Below are 15008 nucleotides of genomic sequence, written 5' to 3'. Positions count from 1 at the left end.
GTGATAAGAAAGTTTTGTTTTTGAACAAGTTATGATATCGTAAATCAACATAACCTAAAAACTTGAAGAAGAAGATTTTTTTTCTCTAGCCGGTCAACCGGCGCCCTAGGGGCGATCGACTGACAAATCTCTGTTTGTGCATGATCCTGATTCGGTCGACCGGCGCCTTTGGGGCGGTCGATCGATCTGCCTCTTTTGAGTTTCCTGAGTGTTGTTCGCTTACATTTTGGATGCAATCGCGAGGTGTGAGCCGCATGATGATACACGTACAGCCTTGAGTACATACGTATAGTGTCATAGCACACATATTTGTATACCAAAAGGGATTATGATAAGTGTTGCACGATTAGCTTGAAATAAAAGATATACATGCATTGTAATATACTACTTTTTGATTATTTTACACACGAGGTAGTCATGAACATGAGTTGTGGATCCACATGTCGAGATACGTGCACGGGTGTTGAATACAAATTTATTTGAGTCGTATCACATGTTTAGAGTTGATAGTGTTGGTATAACACATGATAATGCATAATTCATTACTTTTGGATGCTCGGTGATGGACATTTTTCCGCAATGAGACCGCGGCTGTTTCACACCAGGAGTATTGGGTGTTTTCCTGCAATGAGACCATGGCTATACCGCACTAGGAGTATTGTGCGTTTCCCCGCAATGAGACCACTGTTGTACCAATCTCAAAGATGATCGGTGTTTTCTGGATTAGGCTAATATGCCTACGCTCCGCTGCTATACGATTATCTGGATGCACCATCCGGAATAGGGAGATATACGTATTGCCACAGAACGATTGAGTAAGGATGTTTTTCCCCCAAGATAGTGTGTTGTACCTTACAAGAGTATCGTTATTTCATGTAGAGATATATATATACATACATAGATGTAGTTTTGCTCCCATGTCAGATTACCCGAGAGTAGGGTACAATTTAGATACTTTTGGCATACATGGCATAATCTATGAAGATGTTTATTTTGCATGATATTTTCCTTATGACTGCACCACTACCCGAGGGTAGTCCGAGATTGTAGCATTTGCTCATCATGTTTGAGGTTTGGAGTTATAGTCTACTTTCATGTATTGCTTCTCTTTTACTTCTTAGCTGGGATCAATAATTAGCGATTCACAACTTGAGACATATGGTATATACATGAGGGTTTTCTTATTTGGATTATTTCACTCAACATACCAGTCTCGTGTTGTGGGTTAATAATTATTAGTTTCTTTAGATTATTTATCTTTAGTTTGGTATTAATATTTAGGTATTGTAGGCAATAAAAATTTCTTTTAATCCCTATCATAGAAGTTCAGAACAAGACTGCTAAAACCTTACCTAAAAGAGCAATAACGGGAAAACACTAATATCTCTTAAACCGTAAGGAATTTAGAAAAATAGACAGGATAAAACCTAACACTATAAGGTTAGTTTGGTCGGCTCCGTCTCATCGAGATAGTCGATTTTCATATATAATTCGTCCAATTCCGACTTACGATTTGAAAGTTATGGCTTGTTCTTCGATGCATGTTCTGAAGCTCGCCTAAAGGCTGAAGCTCGCCAGAAAAGGGTGAAGTTCACCTATAAGGAAGTCCTTATGCAAGGCTAGAGCTCACCTAAACATTGGAGCTCACTCGAACTAAGTGAAGCTCGCCTGCACAGCTTCGCCTACGAGGTTTGCCCGCATAACCTCGCCTAAGGGCCAAGCTCGCCTGAAGAGCAAGCTCGCATGTCAACACTCAGAGCTCGCCTACATAGCTCAGCCCGCCTAACAGCTTGAAGGTCGCCTGCATGACCCAGGCTCACCTGAAGGACAAACTCACCTGATAGCATTGAAACTCACCTGAAGGCTTGAAGCTTGCCTCCATAAGGCAAGCTCGCCTGCACAGCCTCGCATCCAGAGCTCGCCTGACAGCTTGAAGCTAGCATGCATGATCCAGGCTTGCCTGAAGACTTGAAGCTCGCCTGAATGCTTGAAGCTCGCCTAAAGACCTAGCTCGCCTGTATGATCCACGCTCGCCTGAAGGACGAGCTCGCTTGTAGCACCCAGGCTCGCCTGTATGCCAAAGCCCTCCAGGCTGGCCTGCAGACCCAAGCTCACATGCTCGCCTGAAAGCTCGCCAGCTGTCCTTCAATGTCAAGCTCGCCTGCACGGCTGGACTAAGTCAGCCACTTGAGCTTAAAATGTGGGAGTGGGTACACCCACTCCCCATGATCTAAGGGATGAAGTATGGTTCTTCTCACCTCTAATGGTCACATCCCAAGATTTAAGGTATGGAGTTATGGTCCCCCTCAACCACAATCCCACAATTTGAGGGAGTGGCCATACTTCTCCTCCACTATGATGGAGTTATGGTCCCCCTCAACCACAATCCCACAATTTGAGGGAGTGGCCATACTTCTCCTCCACTATAAATAGCCAATGATGGCTATCAAAAGAGAGGTCCAATTTGAGGGAGTGGCCATACTTCTCCTCCACTATAAATAGCCAATGATGGCTATCAAAAGAGAGGTCATGAACTCTTGATTAAGACCGAACCTATTTGGCTCCTTGGCAATCAGTTCTCTTAAGCTCTAAGAGAATCGAGCCTGGCTCTTTGCATTGTTCTTGCACTGTAGCATCTCCTTCTAGCTCCGGGCCTTGATCGCTATTGAGCTCGGACACTCGAACTCGACCAACACGAGCTTCCACTACATACTGAAGCTCACCTGCAACCTCGATCGAATCGTCCAAGGAAAACAAACTCGGTGTGAGAACTGAGCAAGGCATCCTATTACTACCAAAGACCCCACGTTAAACAAGGAGGGCCTTCCCTCTGCTTTTGTCATAATTTTGATTCATTAGTTTGTAATAAGCTATTCTTATCAATACAAACGAGATCTCCGTTTCGGGAAATCAAATTTTACTCCTACAGGTATCTACAACTTGAGACATATGGTATATACATGAGGGTTTCCTTGTTTGGATTATTTTGTTTGACGTACTACATCTCATTTGTAGGTGTCTAAATATTAATTCCATTAGATACGGAGAAAATGATCTAGGTAGACTATGCTGAATAGGTAGAGCCTCCACTTTATCTAGCAGCCCTTCCTCTAGGAACGGATGGAGGTGATCTTGCTGTAGCACTCTGACACTCTTGTTGTTGTTTTTTTTATTTAAATTATCTTTTTTAAGTAGCTCAGAGTTTCGGAGAGCCATAGGATGATAGAGTTCTAGCATAGTCGTCGTCACACAGTCTTAGTAGCTGTAGATCCATCGTATAGTTACATTCATTGTTCAGACTTTAGAGTTGTATTCATAAAGGTAGAGTGCCTTAGTATGAGATTTAGTTTATTCATGTTGAGACATTTTATAATTTTAGATATCAGATGTTCTTCAGTTGAGACATGATTCTTTTATTTATGAGATCTCTCCTTCTTTATCATGTCTATTGTTTTTACTTCTTCCTTTTGCCTGTTTTGTACCCTTACTTCTTATTGATTCTACTAGAGGATATTACTGTGATTGGTGAAATGTGTTAATGCGCTGTGTGGGTATATGGTAGGTTTGACAATCCGAGTTTTACCTTGGACTGCAGCCTTGTGTGAACCCTGGGGCATCACAGAAACCCACAACACAAGAATTAGTACGTCGAGCGAAATAATCCAAACAAGGAAACTCTCATGTATATACTATGTCTCAAATTGTTGATTGCTAAATATCAATTCCAATCCTATTAATGAAAAGCAATACATGAAGAAAAATACTCTAAACCTCTACTAAAAAGAACCAATGTCACATATCGAACTATCCTCGGGTAGTTAGCGCAGTCACAAAAAAATATCACCATAAGCCATATCATATATGTCATATATCCAAAATATACCCCACACTTGGGTAATCTAACATAGGAGCAAACTACAATTGTGTTAGTGGTTATGCCCTAGGCCAAATATTTAGACCTTGATGTAATGATTATATTTTCATTTAAAGAATGGTTTTCTCCACATTAGTATTATTGGCATGTTACTTTATTATAATGTTTATGAATAACTATGTTATTCATGTTATACCTAGTTATTTATCACTAAAGGGCATAAAGATAAATTAAGACTAGTATGGGTTTTGATTGATAAACATGAGATAATTATATATGGTAATATAAATCAAACCTTTAGGTACTTGTTAGAGAATAAGGCACTGGATAGACCCACTATGAGATTACTACATGGGTTAGTGTCATAAGTGATCTTATAATAGTTATGTTATCGAATCCTTAGACATGAGATTATCACAGATTCCTACATGAGGAACATCGTGTTTTAACATAATCAAACATTATCTTTAATCGGATAATCATAAAGGTTATGATTGGACATGATGAGAATTATACAGAGGATAGTGAATAATAAAGATGGAATTTGTCCCTCTTATGAGAGAGATATCTATTGGGCCCCTCGATAAGTAGGACTGAGAAATGCATGGTCATGCTAAAATAAATTAATAGTGTAATCAATATCATTTGAATTATCAGTCTACTTAGTGATCGAGAATTATATGTTTGAACAATATAAGTTTGATATGTACCATGACTTATGTTCAAACAAGATATCATGTGACAAAAGGGTTATAACATGTACTATTGGTTAGGTTAAAATCGGACTATCGATATTTATATTATTTGGGTAGTCATAATGTCTTGCTAGAGGCCACTTATGACTTGTGGGTTTATAATGGGATTGGGCCCACTGCTAACATAATATTAATCTATTGGGTTGTACACAAAGAACGTGATGAACGCGCTAGGATTTCTTTGAGCAATTTCGAATTTTAAATGTAAAATTCAAAATAAAAATCTATTATTTTTGAGATATTTTAGAGATAAAATATAATTTCTTATTATCTGAATAAGAAACAAATTTCTGTTATTTTGAATAAGATATCCACAAAATATCTCTCTACATGTTAGGGTTAACGTGGCTATAAATAGACTTTTGTGATGCCCTGATTTGATAATCTCTCATAAAAAAGAAAACCCCTAGCCGACGCAGAAAGGAGCTAGCACCCCTGCATCCGTTTGTGATCGTTCGTGTGTGGATTCTGATAGAGGGCGTTCGTTCCTTGAGCAGCACCTAGAGTCCAATCGAATTAAGGTGTTAATTCGGTAATCTGCGCACGAACATGTTCGTAATGTTAAACTCTTTTTGAATCAATTGGATCGCATGGATCCTGTTTGGGTTTTATTTTAATTTTTGCTGCATGATTAATTTTGAATTATATGTATATAACCCAACAAACTGTGTGTATATGTCTTTATTACATAACGATACTTTTGTAAGGTTCTCACATTCATATGTGGATTTCAACGTCCTTACTCAATCGTTCTGCTGTAATAGGTTTTTATCTCCCCTATTCCGGATGATGCATCCAGATGATCATACCGCAGAATAAAGGCATATCAGCCCAATCCAAAAACACATTGATCATCTTCGAGTATTGGTACCGTCGATGTCTCATTACGGGATAATATCCAAATACTCTTAGTGTGGTGCTGCCGAGGTCTTTTTACGGGATAAACGTCCACACCGAAACATCCCCAATAGATAAGTATGCATTATCATGTGTTATATCAACACCTATTAACTCAAACATAGATTGTGCATCTCCACTATGCAAAAATATTTATTTAAGAACATAGATCAAGCATTAGTGCACGTATCTCAATGTGCGTGCTAATATTTCATGTTCACAAACACCTATGGTGTTAAATAGTTCATAAACATCATATTACATCTCAGATAGATCAAGAAAATTTCTCAAAGACATCAAACATGAGTCGAAACATACACAGGCTCGGATTTGCCTGGCGGTCGACCGCGCCTTATGTGGCGGTCAACCAACCCGAGGTCCTCAGCCTACTTATTGTAGGTTCGTGTTTGTTTGTGTTTCATGATTCTAACTTATTTAAATCATTGTAAATCTTGTATAGAACGTTGCAAATACTAAATTAACATCTTTGAAGATTATTCAACACATGAAACAAGAATCACAGCATTAAATATTACATGTAAAACCTAAACATGCATGAAAACATCAAAACGTCGATAGAATCATCAAAACTAAGTTAAACCACATTGTTATTTACTTTTAGATCTTAAATCAATTCTAAAAATTCGTTCTTAAGCTTTTAAACATAGAAAGCTCTGATCTTTATTCATATAATATAAAATAATTGCTTTTATACTCAAACTAGTCGATTTGGTTCAATAAAATCACATAAAAACCCATTAAAAACTTTTTAAAACTTGGGTGTAGGGTTAGCAGAGATGAAACTCGCCTGAATACTTGGTTGAAAGCCTGAGAGTACAATGCCAAAGCAAATCCTTAATCCACACGTCAACAAAACTCGCCTACACGTCGAAAATTGCTTTACAAAGCTCTTGGAAACTCAAAAATTTGATCTAGGGTTTTGGGGAGGAAAAGGTGGCTGCTAGGGTTTGAAAGATCTGATATCATATGTGTAAAAAGGTGAAAAAGAGGTTTATATAATTCTGTGTCCAACTGGGCCTCAAAAGAACCCGTTTCGAAAACAGACTGAGAAAACTAGAAAATCGATCGGCGGTCGACCGAACCTTGTGCATCGGTCGACCGAGCAGTAACTTTTCTGTTTGTGTAGGTTTCTTGGCTTCCGAACCTTGTGCGGCGGTCGACCGAGCAGTAACTTTTCTGTTTGTGTAGGTTTCTTGGCTTGTGCATGTTTCGAATCGATTCTTTCATATGTATGAACTCATTTACACTAAAAATACTTGGCATCATACTCATACATCATTTAATGATATTTATCATGATAAATATCCATTTATCATGATAAATATCCATTTATCACGATAAATATCCATTTATCACAATTAATCACTTATTATTTCAAATTATCACTTATAAACTCAAATATATAGGGTTTTATATTCACCCCACCTTAAAATAATTTCATCCTCAAAATTCCGCAATCACATCTTAAAGATTAATAATACGAGAAAAGCACTAAGAGGGGATAATCCAGATAAGGAAACCCTCTCCACATCTCATACCATTAATCCCCAAATGTGAAACATAAGCAAATATTTAAACTTAACAATCTAAAATGCGTATACTCCCACTTAACCCCTAATTAGACTGAACTAGTAAGTCGGGCGAAAAATCCAAACAAGGAACCCCCCATATATATACCTTATATTCTGAATGATTAGGAGCTAAGTGTTAGTACCCCATTCTAGTGTTAAATATAAATGTGGCTGAATAATATAACGTAAATAGAAATGAGTATAAGCATACTCAAACATCAACATCTTACCTGTTAAAATAGGTGTGGGTAGTCGCGACGTACGTCCTCCTCGCACTCCCAAGAAGCTACTTTGGCTCCTTGCCAGTTCCACTGAACTTACACTAATGGAATAACTTTGTTTCTAATCTTTTTAGCCTCTCTAGCAAGAATACAAACCAGAATCTCTATGGTAGTCAAATCATCCTTGATCTCAATCTTTAGTGCATCAATCACTCTTTGCTGCTCCTCGTCGCGCAAATGCTTCTTGAGCATCGAAACATGAAAGACATCGTATACACTTGACAAAGATGTTGGAAGATCTAATCCATAAGAAATAGCTATAACATGCTTAATAATCCTGATTGGACCAACATATCTCTGGGCAATCTTTTCCCATCTAACGAATTGCTGAACGCCCTTCATCGGCGATACTTTAAACATGACAAGGTCTCCAACCTGAAACTCTAGAGGTCGTCGCTTCTGATCCGCATAGCTCTTTTGCTAACTCTGAGTAGGAAGAATATGCTTTCTAATCAATGCCATCTTCTCTGTGGTTTGTCTCACAAGCTCCGGCCCAAGCAATAGGCTATCCTCTGGTTGTGCCCAACAAATAGACGATCTGTAAGGCCTACCGTACAATGCTTCATATGGTGCCATACCAATGGTAGATTGATAACTATTATTATAAGCAAATTCAATTAATGGAATGTGATCCTCCCAGCTACCCTGGAAATCTATAATGCATGCTCACAGCATATCCTCTAACACCTAATTCACTCTCTCTGTCTGACCATCCGTCTGAGGGTGGAAAACGCTACTGAATGACAACTGGCTGCCGAATGCATTCTAGAAACTCCTCTAGAAATGGGATGTGAAGACCGAGCCTTGATCTTATACAATCATCGTTGGGACTCCATGCAATCGAACCCGGATAAAAATCCTCGTATACGTCTCTGATGTATAAGTCGTCTTCACCGGTAAGAAGTATGTTGACTTTGTCAACCGGTCTACTATCACCCAAATAGAATTATTTCCTTTCTTTGATCTAGGTAACTCTATGATAAAATCCATAGAAATATCTACCCACTTCCACTCGGGAATGGATAAAGGCTGTAGGGTTCCTGGAGGTCTCTGATGTTCTGCCTTAACTTGCTGACAAGTAAAACACTTCGCCACATACTCTGCAATCTCTCTACGTATGCCACTCCACTAAAAATGCCTCTTCATGTCCTTGTACATTTTCATTGTGTCTAGATGCACTGTGTACCTAGTGCGATGCACCTCATCAAATAAATCCTTCTTCAGCTATGAATTGTTCGGCATGATAATCCGGCCCTTCATCCGAAACCCTCCATCTGCTCCAATAGTCCAATCAACATTGGGTTCTTTGGAATTCCCCTTTCAGGTTTGAATCTAAGAATCTTCTAGCTAAGCTCTGACCACTCGATCACTCCAAAATGACTGTACTGATATAGCTCCTAAAAATGCACTACTCCCGCTAATCTCCGACCTAAAATTATAGCGGCTGAGGGTGTAAAGATCTCGATGTAATGAACACCTCAAAGCTATAAGTCAGTAACGATGCTTCCTACTTAATGCGTCTGCTACTACATTCGCCTTTCTCAGATGGTACTGAACTACAAACTCATAATCTTTTATAAACTCGACCCATCGCCATTGTCTCTGGTTAAGTTCCTTCTGTGAAAAGAGGTATTTTAAACTTTGGTGATTAGTAAATAGCTCGAACTACACTCCATACAAATAACGCCTCTAAGTCTTTAGTGCAAAGACCACTGCTGCTAGCTCCAAGTCATGCATTGGGTAATTTTGCTCATGAGTCCTCAACTATCTTGAAATATAGGCTACAACTCTTTGGGTCTGCATTAAAACACCTCCAAGACCCGATAACGACGCATCAGCATAGACAACAAAAGTTTTGTCACTGCTTGGAAGAATCAACACCGGCACTGAAGTTAACTTAGCCTTCAAAGTCTCAAAGGCCTCCTGGCACTCTGTGCCTTAAACAAACAGTACACCCTTCTTTGTAAGGTGTGTAAGTGGCATCACAATCTTCGAGAAATCCTGAATGAATTTCCTTTAATAGCCTGCCAGACCTAAAAAGCTACGAATCTCGGTAACGGTCTTCGGTAGCTCCCAATTAAGAACGGCCTCCACCTTAGTCGGATCTACTACAATGCCTTACCAGCTGATAACTTGGCCTAAAAATCTGACCTCGGATAACCAAAATTTACACTTGCTAAATTTAGCATACAACTGGTGCGCCCGCAAAGTCTGTAGTGTCAACCGTAAATGCTGCTCATGCTCAGCATCCGATCTTGAATAAATATGAATGTCATTGATGAACATGATCATGAACTGGTCCAAGTATGGATGAAAAACCCGATTCATCAAATCCATGAATATCACGGGTGTATTGGTTAGCCCAAATGGCATGACAAGAAACTCGAAAAACCCATATCAAGTTAGAAAGATGGTCTTGGGAATATCCATCTCCCGGACCTGCAACTGATGATAACCGAAATGAAGATCTATCTTTAAGAAACACTATGTTCCTTACAACTAGTCTAACAAGTCATCAATCCTCGGTAGTGGATACCTATCTCAGATGGTAACTTTGTTTAACTCACGATAATCTATACACAATCGCATGCTCCCATCCTTCTTCTTCACGTAAAGGATCAACGCTTCCCACGGAGAATGACTCCAATGAATGAAACCCTTAGATAATAACTCATCTAACTGGATCTGGAGCTCCCTCATCTCAACAGATGCCATACGATAAGGTGCTCGGGAGATCGGTACGGTGTCTGGCTGCAACTCTATGCAAAACTTGACCTCTCTCACTAGAGGTAAACTTGGTATATCCTGGAAGATATCGTAATACTCTGAGACCACTCGCGTCTCTCTCAAATATGCACTCTAATCTCACAACATCACCTCCTCGACGTATGCCAAAAATGACTCTCCAATATGGTTGCCCCGCGAGGTCGCTATCACCAACTCAAATCCATCAAAAGCTCATAAGATGACTGTTTTCGCAAAATAGTCAATACTCAAATGGTAGGAAGATAACCAATCCATACCAAGGATAACATCAAACTCAGACATACGTAACACAATCAAATCAATCACAAATTCGAAATCATCTAAGATGACAACACATCTCCTACAAACACTCTCTAAGAGAGACACCTCTCCTAAAAGAGTAGATACAGATAACATGATATCTAAAGGCTGTGCTACAAGCTGAAGACTACTCATAAAATCATAGGAGATGAAAGAATGAGAAGTGCCAGAATAAAAAAGAATATGGGCTGGAAAGGAGTTCACAAGGAACGTATCTTCCACTGCGGCCCCGCTCGCGTCATGATCGCGAGGAACAACTACATAGACTCTGCTGGTAGCCAAAGGCTGCTACGCCGCATCGCCTTGAATGTATGAGACTATCTATCCCTGTTGAACCTCCTGAATAGTTCGCACCTATCCCTCAATCCTCGGGACTGTTGGAGGTGCCTTAATCCTCAATTGTTGGCCCTATCCTCAGCCCTGAGCATGGTTTTGCTGCTGCTGATTCTTGCCCTGCTGGCCTGCTGTGGATGCGCTATGGCACTCTACTACTCTGTGTCCAAACTTATTGCAGTTGAAACAAGTCCCCTAAAATCTGCACTGCTGCTACACCCTCTATTCCTATTGATGTCCATTCTTATGGAGACCCTACTGATATGGACCCTTACCCTGCTGCTGAGGTCCTCCTAGTCTTGCAAACGACCTCTTACCTTTACCTTTGTCACCGGGTTGTCCTGACTTGGCGTTCCCATCCTTGCTCTTCTGAAACATGACCGCCTTTGTCTCCTAAAATATGGTGACATCGGCCACCTCCTGCACTGAATGAAATCTCCTCGACATAAGATAACGATGCAAACTCGGGCGAAGCCCCATCAAGAACATATGAGCCTGCCGCTCATCGGTGTGCCACATGTCCGTGAATCTAAGTAATGTCATAAACTTACTCTCAAAATCCATCACAAACATATCCCCCTGCTCTAACCGAGCTAGCTCCAACTCCTTCCCGACTTTAGTTGCAGCCAACACATACTATTCGTCGAAGAAATAAACAAAGGTCTCCCATGAAACCGTCATCCTCTGTTCAAGAGTAAATCTGAGTCGATACCATCCTCCTGCATCCCCCTTGAGTCTGAAAGCTGCTAGCCTCTACTTCTGCACAGTGTTCACATTAAGCATATCCAAGATGTTACTCACATCTTCCTTTCACTTGTGTGCAGCAATAGAATCTGATGAGCCATGAAATTCTGGTGCCTTCATCTTCTGGTATTTCTCTACCAGACGAAGCTAAGTCTCCTGCTCAGTAGCTCTATCATCTATTGATGGTGGTGGGGTATCTATCGGTGTCTCTTTCGGTGTTTCCTCTGGAATGGGTGTCTCATGCTGAGCCTGATTTGCCAACTGCTCCTCAATCGCTACCAGTCATGCTGCCAAATGTGCTATGAGATCCACTAAGTACTGCGGAGCCTGCTGCGACTCGAGCTCCCCATCAGCTTCCTTAGCTCCCTGAGCATGAGTACCTCTACGACCACATTCTCTTCCTGACATCTATAAGTTTAGGAGTTGGGCTTGTTAAACACAATAAATAGGATCTCAGGCATAAAATAAAATATATATCAATAGGAAAATAGTATCACTTATCATTCACCGCATGCTTTAGACTTCAAAGCAAATAGTTCATCATAATTTTTTTGTAATTTTCGTTTATATATATAATGTCCTCACTTATACTAGGAATTCCTAACAGACTCTATACATGATTCCTAGAAAACTCTATCCTAGCTCCACAATATGACACAGAGATAATCCTAGGGATATTAGAACTAAAGCTCTGATACCAACTATGATGCCCTATGGTTCACACAAGGCTGCAGTCCATGGTGAATCCCAGAATGTCAAACCCACCATGCACTAACACCGTCCAACAACATGTTTCACTATCACAGTTACTATCCCTCTAGAAGCATCAATAAATAGGTGTAGGTACAAATAGACAAAAAATAGTAAAATAGTACAATGAATAGATTAAACACAAAAGAAATGTAAAATAACCCTTATCAGGGTCCAACTGAAATAGAATAAAATAACTCTGAATCTGAAATAAAATATAATATGTCTCAACACAACAGTCAAACGAAATCTCACTAAGGCACTCAGCCTCTACAAAATAGAATCACAATCTCTAGGGTCTGAAAATAAGCAACTAAATGTGGAGCTCTAAAATAACTAAACCTATAAATAACTAGATGGAATCTAAGATGCAATCCTATCAACCTGCGACTCTCTTTAAAATCCTAAAAATTTGAATATTATGTGAAAAATAAAATAAATATGCTATATGGTGAAAAATAACATATTTTGATGTTTGAGTATGATAGGAATTTATTTGAGATCAATGTAATGTATATTTGTGAATATATGAGTGCAAATGCACAAAACATGCACGAAGAGAAATCTAGAAAAATAACCAGTTAAGAGTTTATAGTTTACACACTGATACAGTTTGAATCTAAAAAAACTCAAAATATCAAAGTTATAGGTCTTATCAACAGATTTCTAACAAATCTTATATCATCTTATTCTAAGGTCGGATAAGAAAGTTACAGCCAAAATACCGAAGGTTAATTTCTTAGTCAGACTAGGTTTCCTGGTTCGGATCAAACTGGTTTATTTCAGGTTTGCATATATATATATATATATATATATATATATATATCTGCACTTTTGGATCATTTGTTGTTCATTTCACAGGCTTGTACATGTGCAAAGGCAAGATCACCTCTGTCCAAACAATTCCATTGAATAAAAATCATGATTTTAAGAGATTTATATGTTTAACTTTATGTTTAGGGTTTAAATCTAATGTTAAACATGTTACATGTGATGTTTATGATTAAATCTTATGTCAAGCACAATAGAACAAATCTAAAACTGAGATATTGACATGATCATGATCATTAGGGTTTATTTTAATAAGTTAATTATAGTTTAATATGATTTATATGTTTTAGATTGTCGAAATAAATAAGAATTAGGTTGTTTTGCATGTTAAACCCTAGATCTATGTGTTCATGTGATTCATCTTGTTTAAACAAACTCCTAGTTAAGTATACATGAAAATGGAATCAAGTTTTATTCATATAATATGATAAAAACCTAAGTTTTTGAAGAAAACACGAGAGAAGAACAAACTATGCATTTCGGCCTGTTCAGTCGATTGAAGTTGACATTAGTTAACTAACGGGAGGTCATTAGTCGACTGATGGCAAGCATCAGTCGACTGACGGGCTTGTGTGTGTCCTGTTATTTCGTGAACGACCCTATTAGTCGACCAATGAAGTTGTCGGTCGACTGATCAGGTCAGCTTTTGTGAGATTGAACCTTTTGCTTGTGTGTTCGTTTGGTGAGCATTTTTATGCAAGACGTGAGCTGATATTCATACATGGTTCGAAGGGTACACGTACGAGTATTGAGTACGCATGATTACATTATTTGGGGTATCTAAGTAGGTTACAATTGTTAAGAGTAACGGCTTTTATTATATATATTATAATTATGATCGGTTGGGTGGGGTTAGTCAGGTCCCGCAATGAGATCGCAGATGGACTATACTCTGAGTGCTTTAGTTGGGTCTTACAATGAGACCGCAGATAGACTACTCTTCTTTATCGGTTCACATAAAGATGTGCATAGGTTGATATACCTATCTACCGGTCCGCATGGAGATGCGCAGAGGTTGAAATAACTATCTATCGATCCACACGAAGATGCGTAGAGTTTGATATACCTAACTATCGGTCCGCATGGTTATGCGATGAGATATTATACATAGTTATCGGTCCACACAGGAGTGTGATGAATTGACATACCTAGTTATTGGTCTGCATGGGAGTGTAATTAACTGACATATTTATTTACCGATCCGCATGGGAGTGTGGTGAGTTGAACTATTTCAGAGAAGGACGATTCAATAAATAACCTAAGTGTAGGTGAATATTAACATCATCGATATGATCCATTGTGAAAGTATTTTACAACTTAGATACACGACTGTGTCAATATCTAATTTACCCACTAAGGGTAGTATGAGGAGTTGATATGACATTTTTGGAGATGTATGATGTGGTATTTCCTGTATTATCTTTATTGTATTCATTTATTCTTAGTTTTGGAGTTAATATTTAGCGATTCACAATTTAAGACATGTGGTATATACATGAGGGTTTCCTTGTTTGGATTATTTCGCTCGACGTACCAGTCTCGTGTTGTGAGTTTTTAAGTATTAACCCTAGTTTAGTACAGGGTAAATAAACTAGGTAGACTATGCACTTATAAGTAGAGCCTCCATCATACCTAGTAGCCCTTCCCCTGGGGGCGGATGGAGAAGATCTTGCTAGCACTCTGACACTGTGGTTTCACTTCTTTTCAGGCAACGGAGTAGAGTTTCGGAGAGCCGCAGGTTGACAGATTTTCAGCATAGTCGGCATCATATATGTTTAGTAGTTCTGCTCCATAGATGTTTAGTTTATATTTCTAGTTGATGTTTAGATTTGATATATGTTTAGTAGTTCTGCTCCATAGATGTTTAGTTTATATTTCTAGTTGA

At 38.9% G+C, this 15008-nt stretch overlaps 1 protein-coding gene across 1 annotated transcript; it reads right to left on the bottom strand.

Moving 5' to 3' along the window:
- On the bottom strand, nucleotides 7436-7741 carry LOC109847545. Its single transcript, XM_020416776.1, has one exon. The coding sequence runs from the start codon at nucleotides 7739-7741 to the stop codon at nucleotides 7436-7438; it is 306 nt and encodes a 101-aa protein (XP_020272365.1).

The sequence above is a fragment of the Asparagus officinalis genome, chromosome 7, assembly GCF_001876935.1.
Source record: "Asparagus officinalis chromosome 7, Aspof.V1, whole genome shotgun sequence".
Classification (NCBI taxonomy): Eukaryota; Viridiplantae; Streptophyta; class Magnoliopsida; order Asparagales; family Asparagaceae; genus Asparagus; species Asparagus officinalis.
This window is presented reverse-complemented; position numbering and strand designations above follow the sequence as displayed.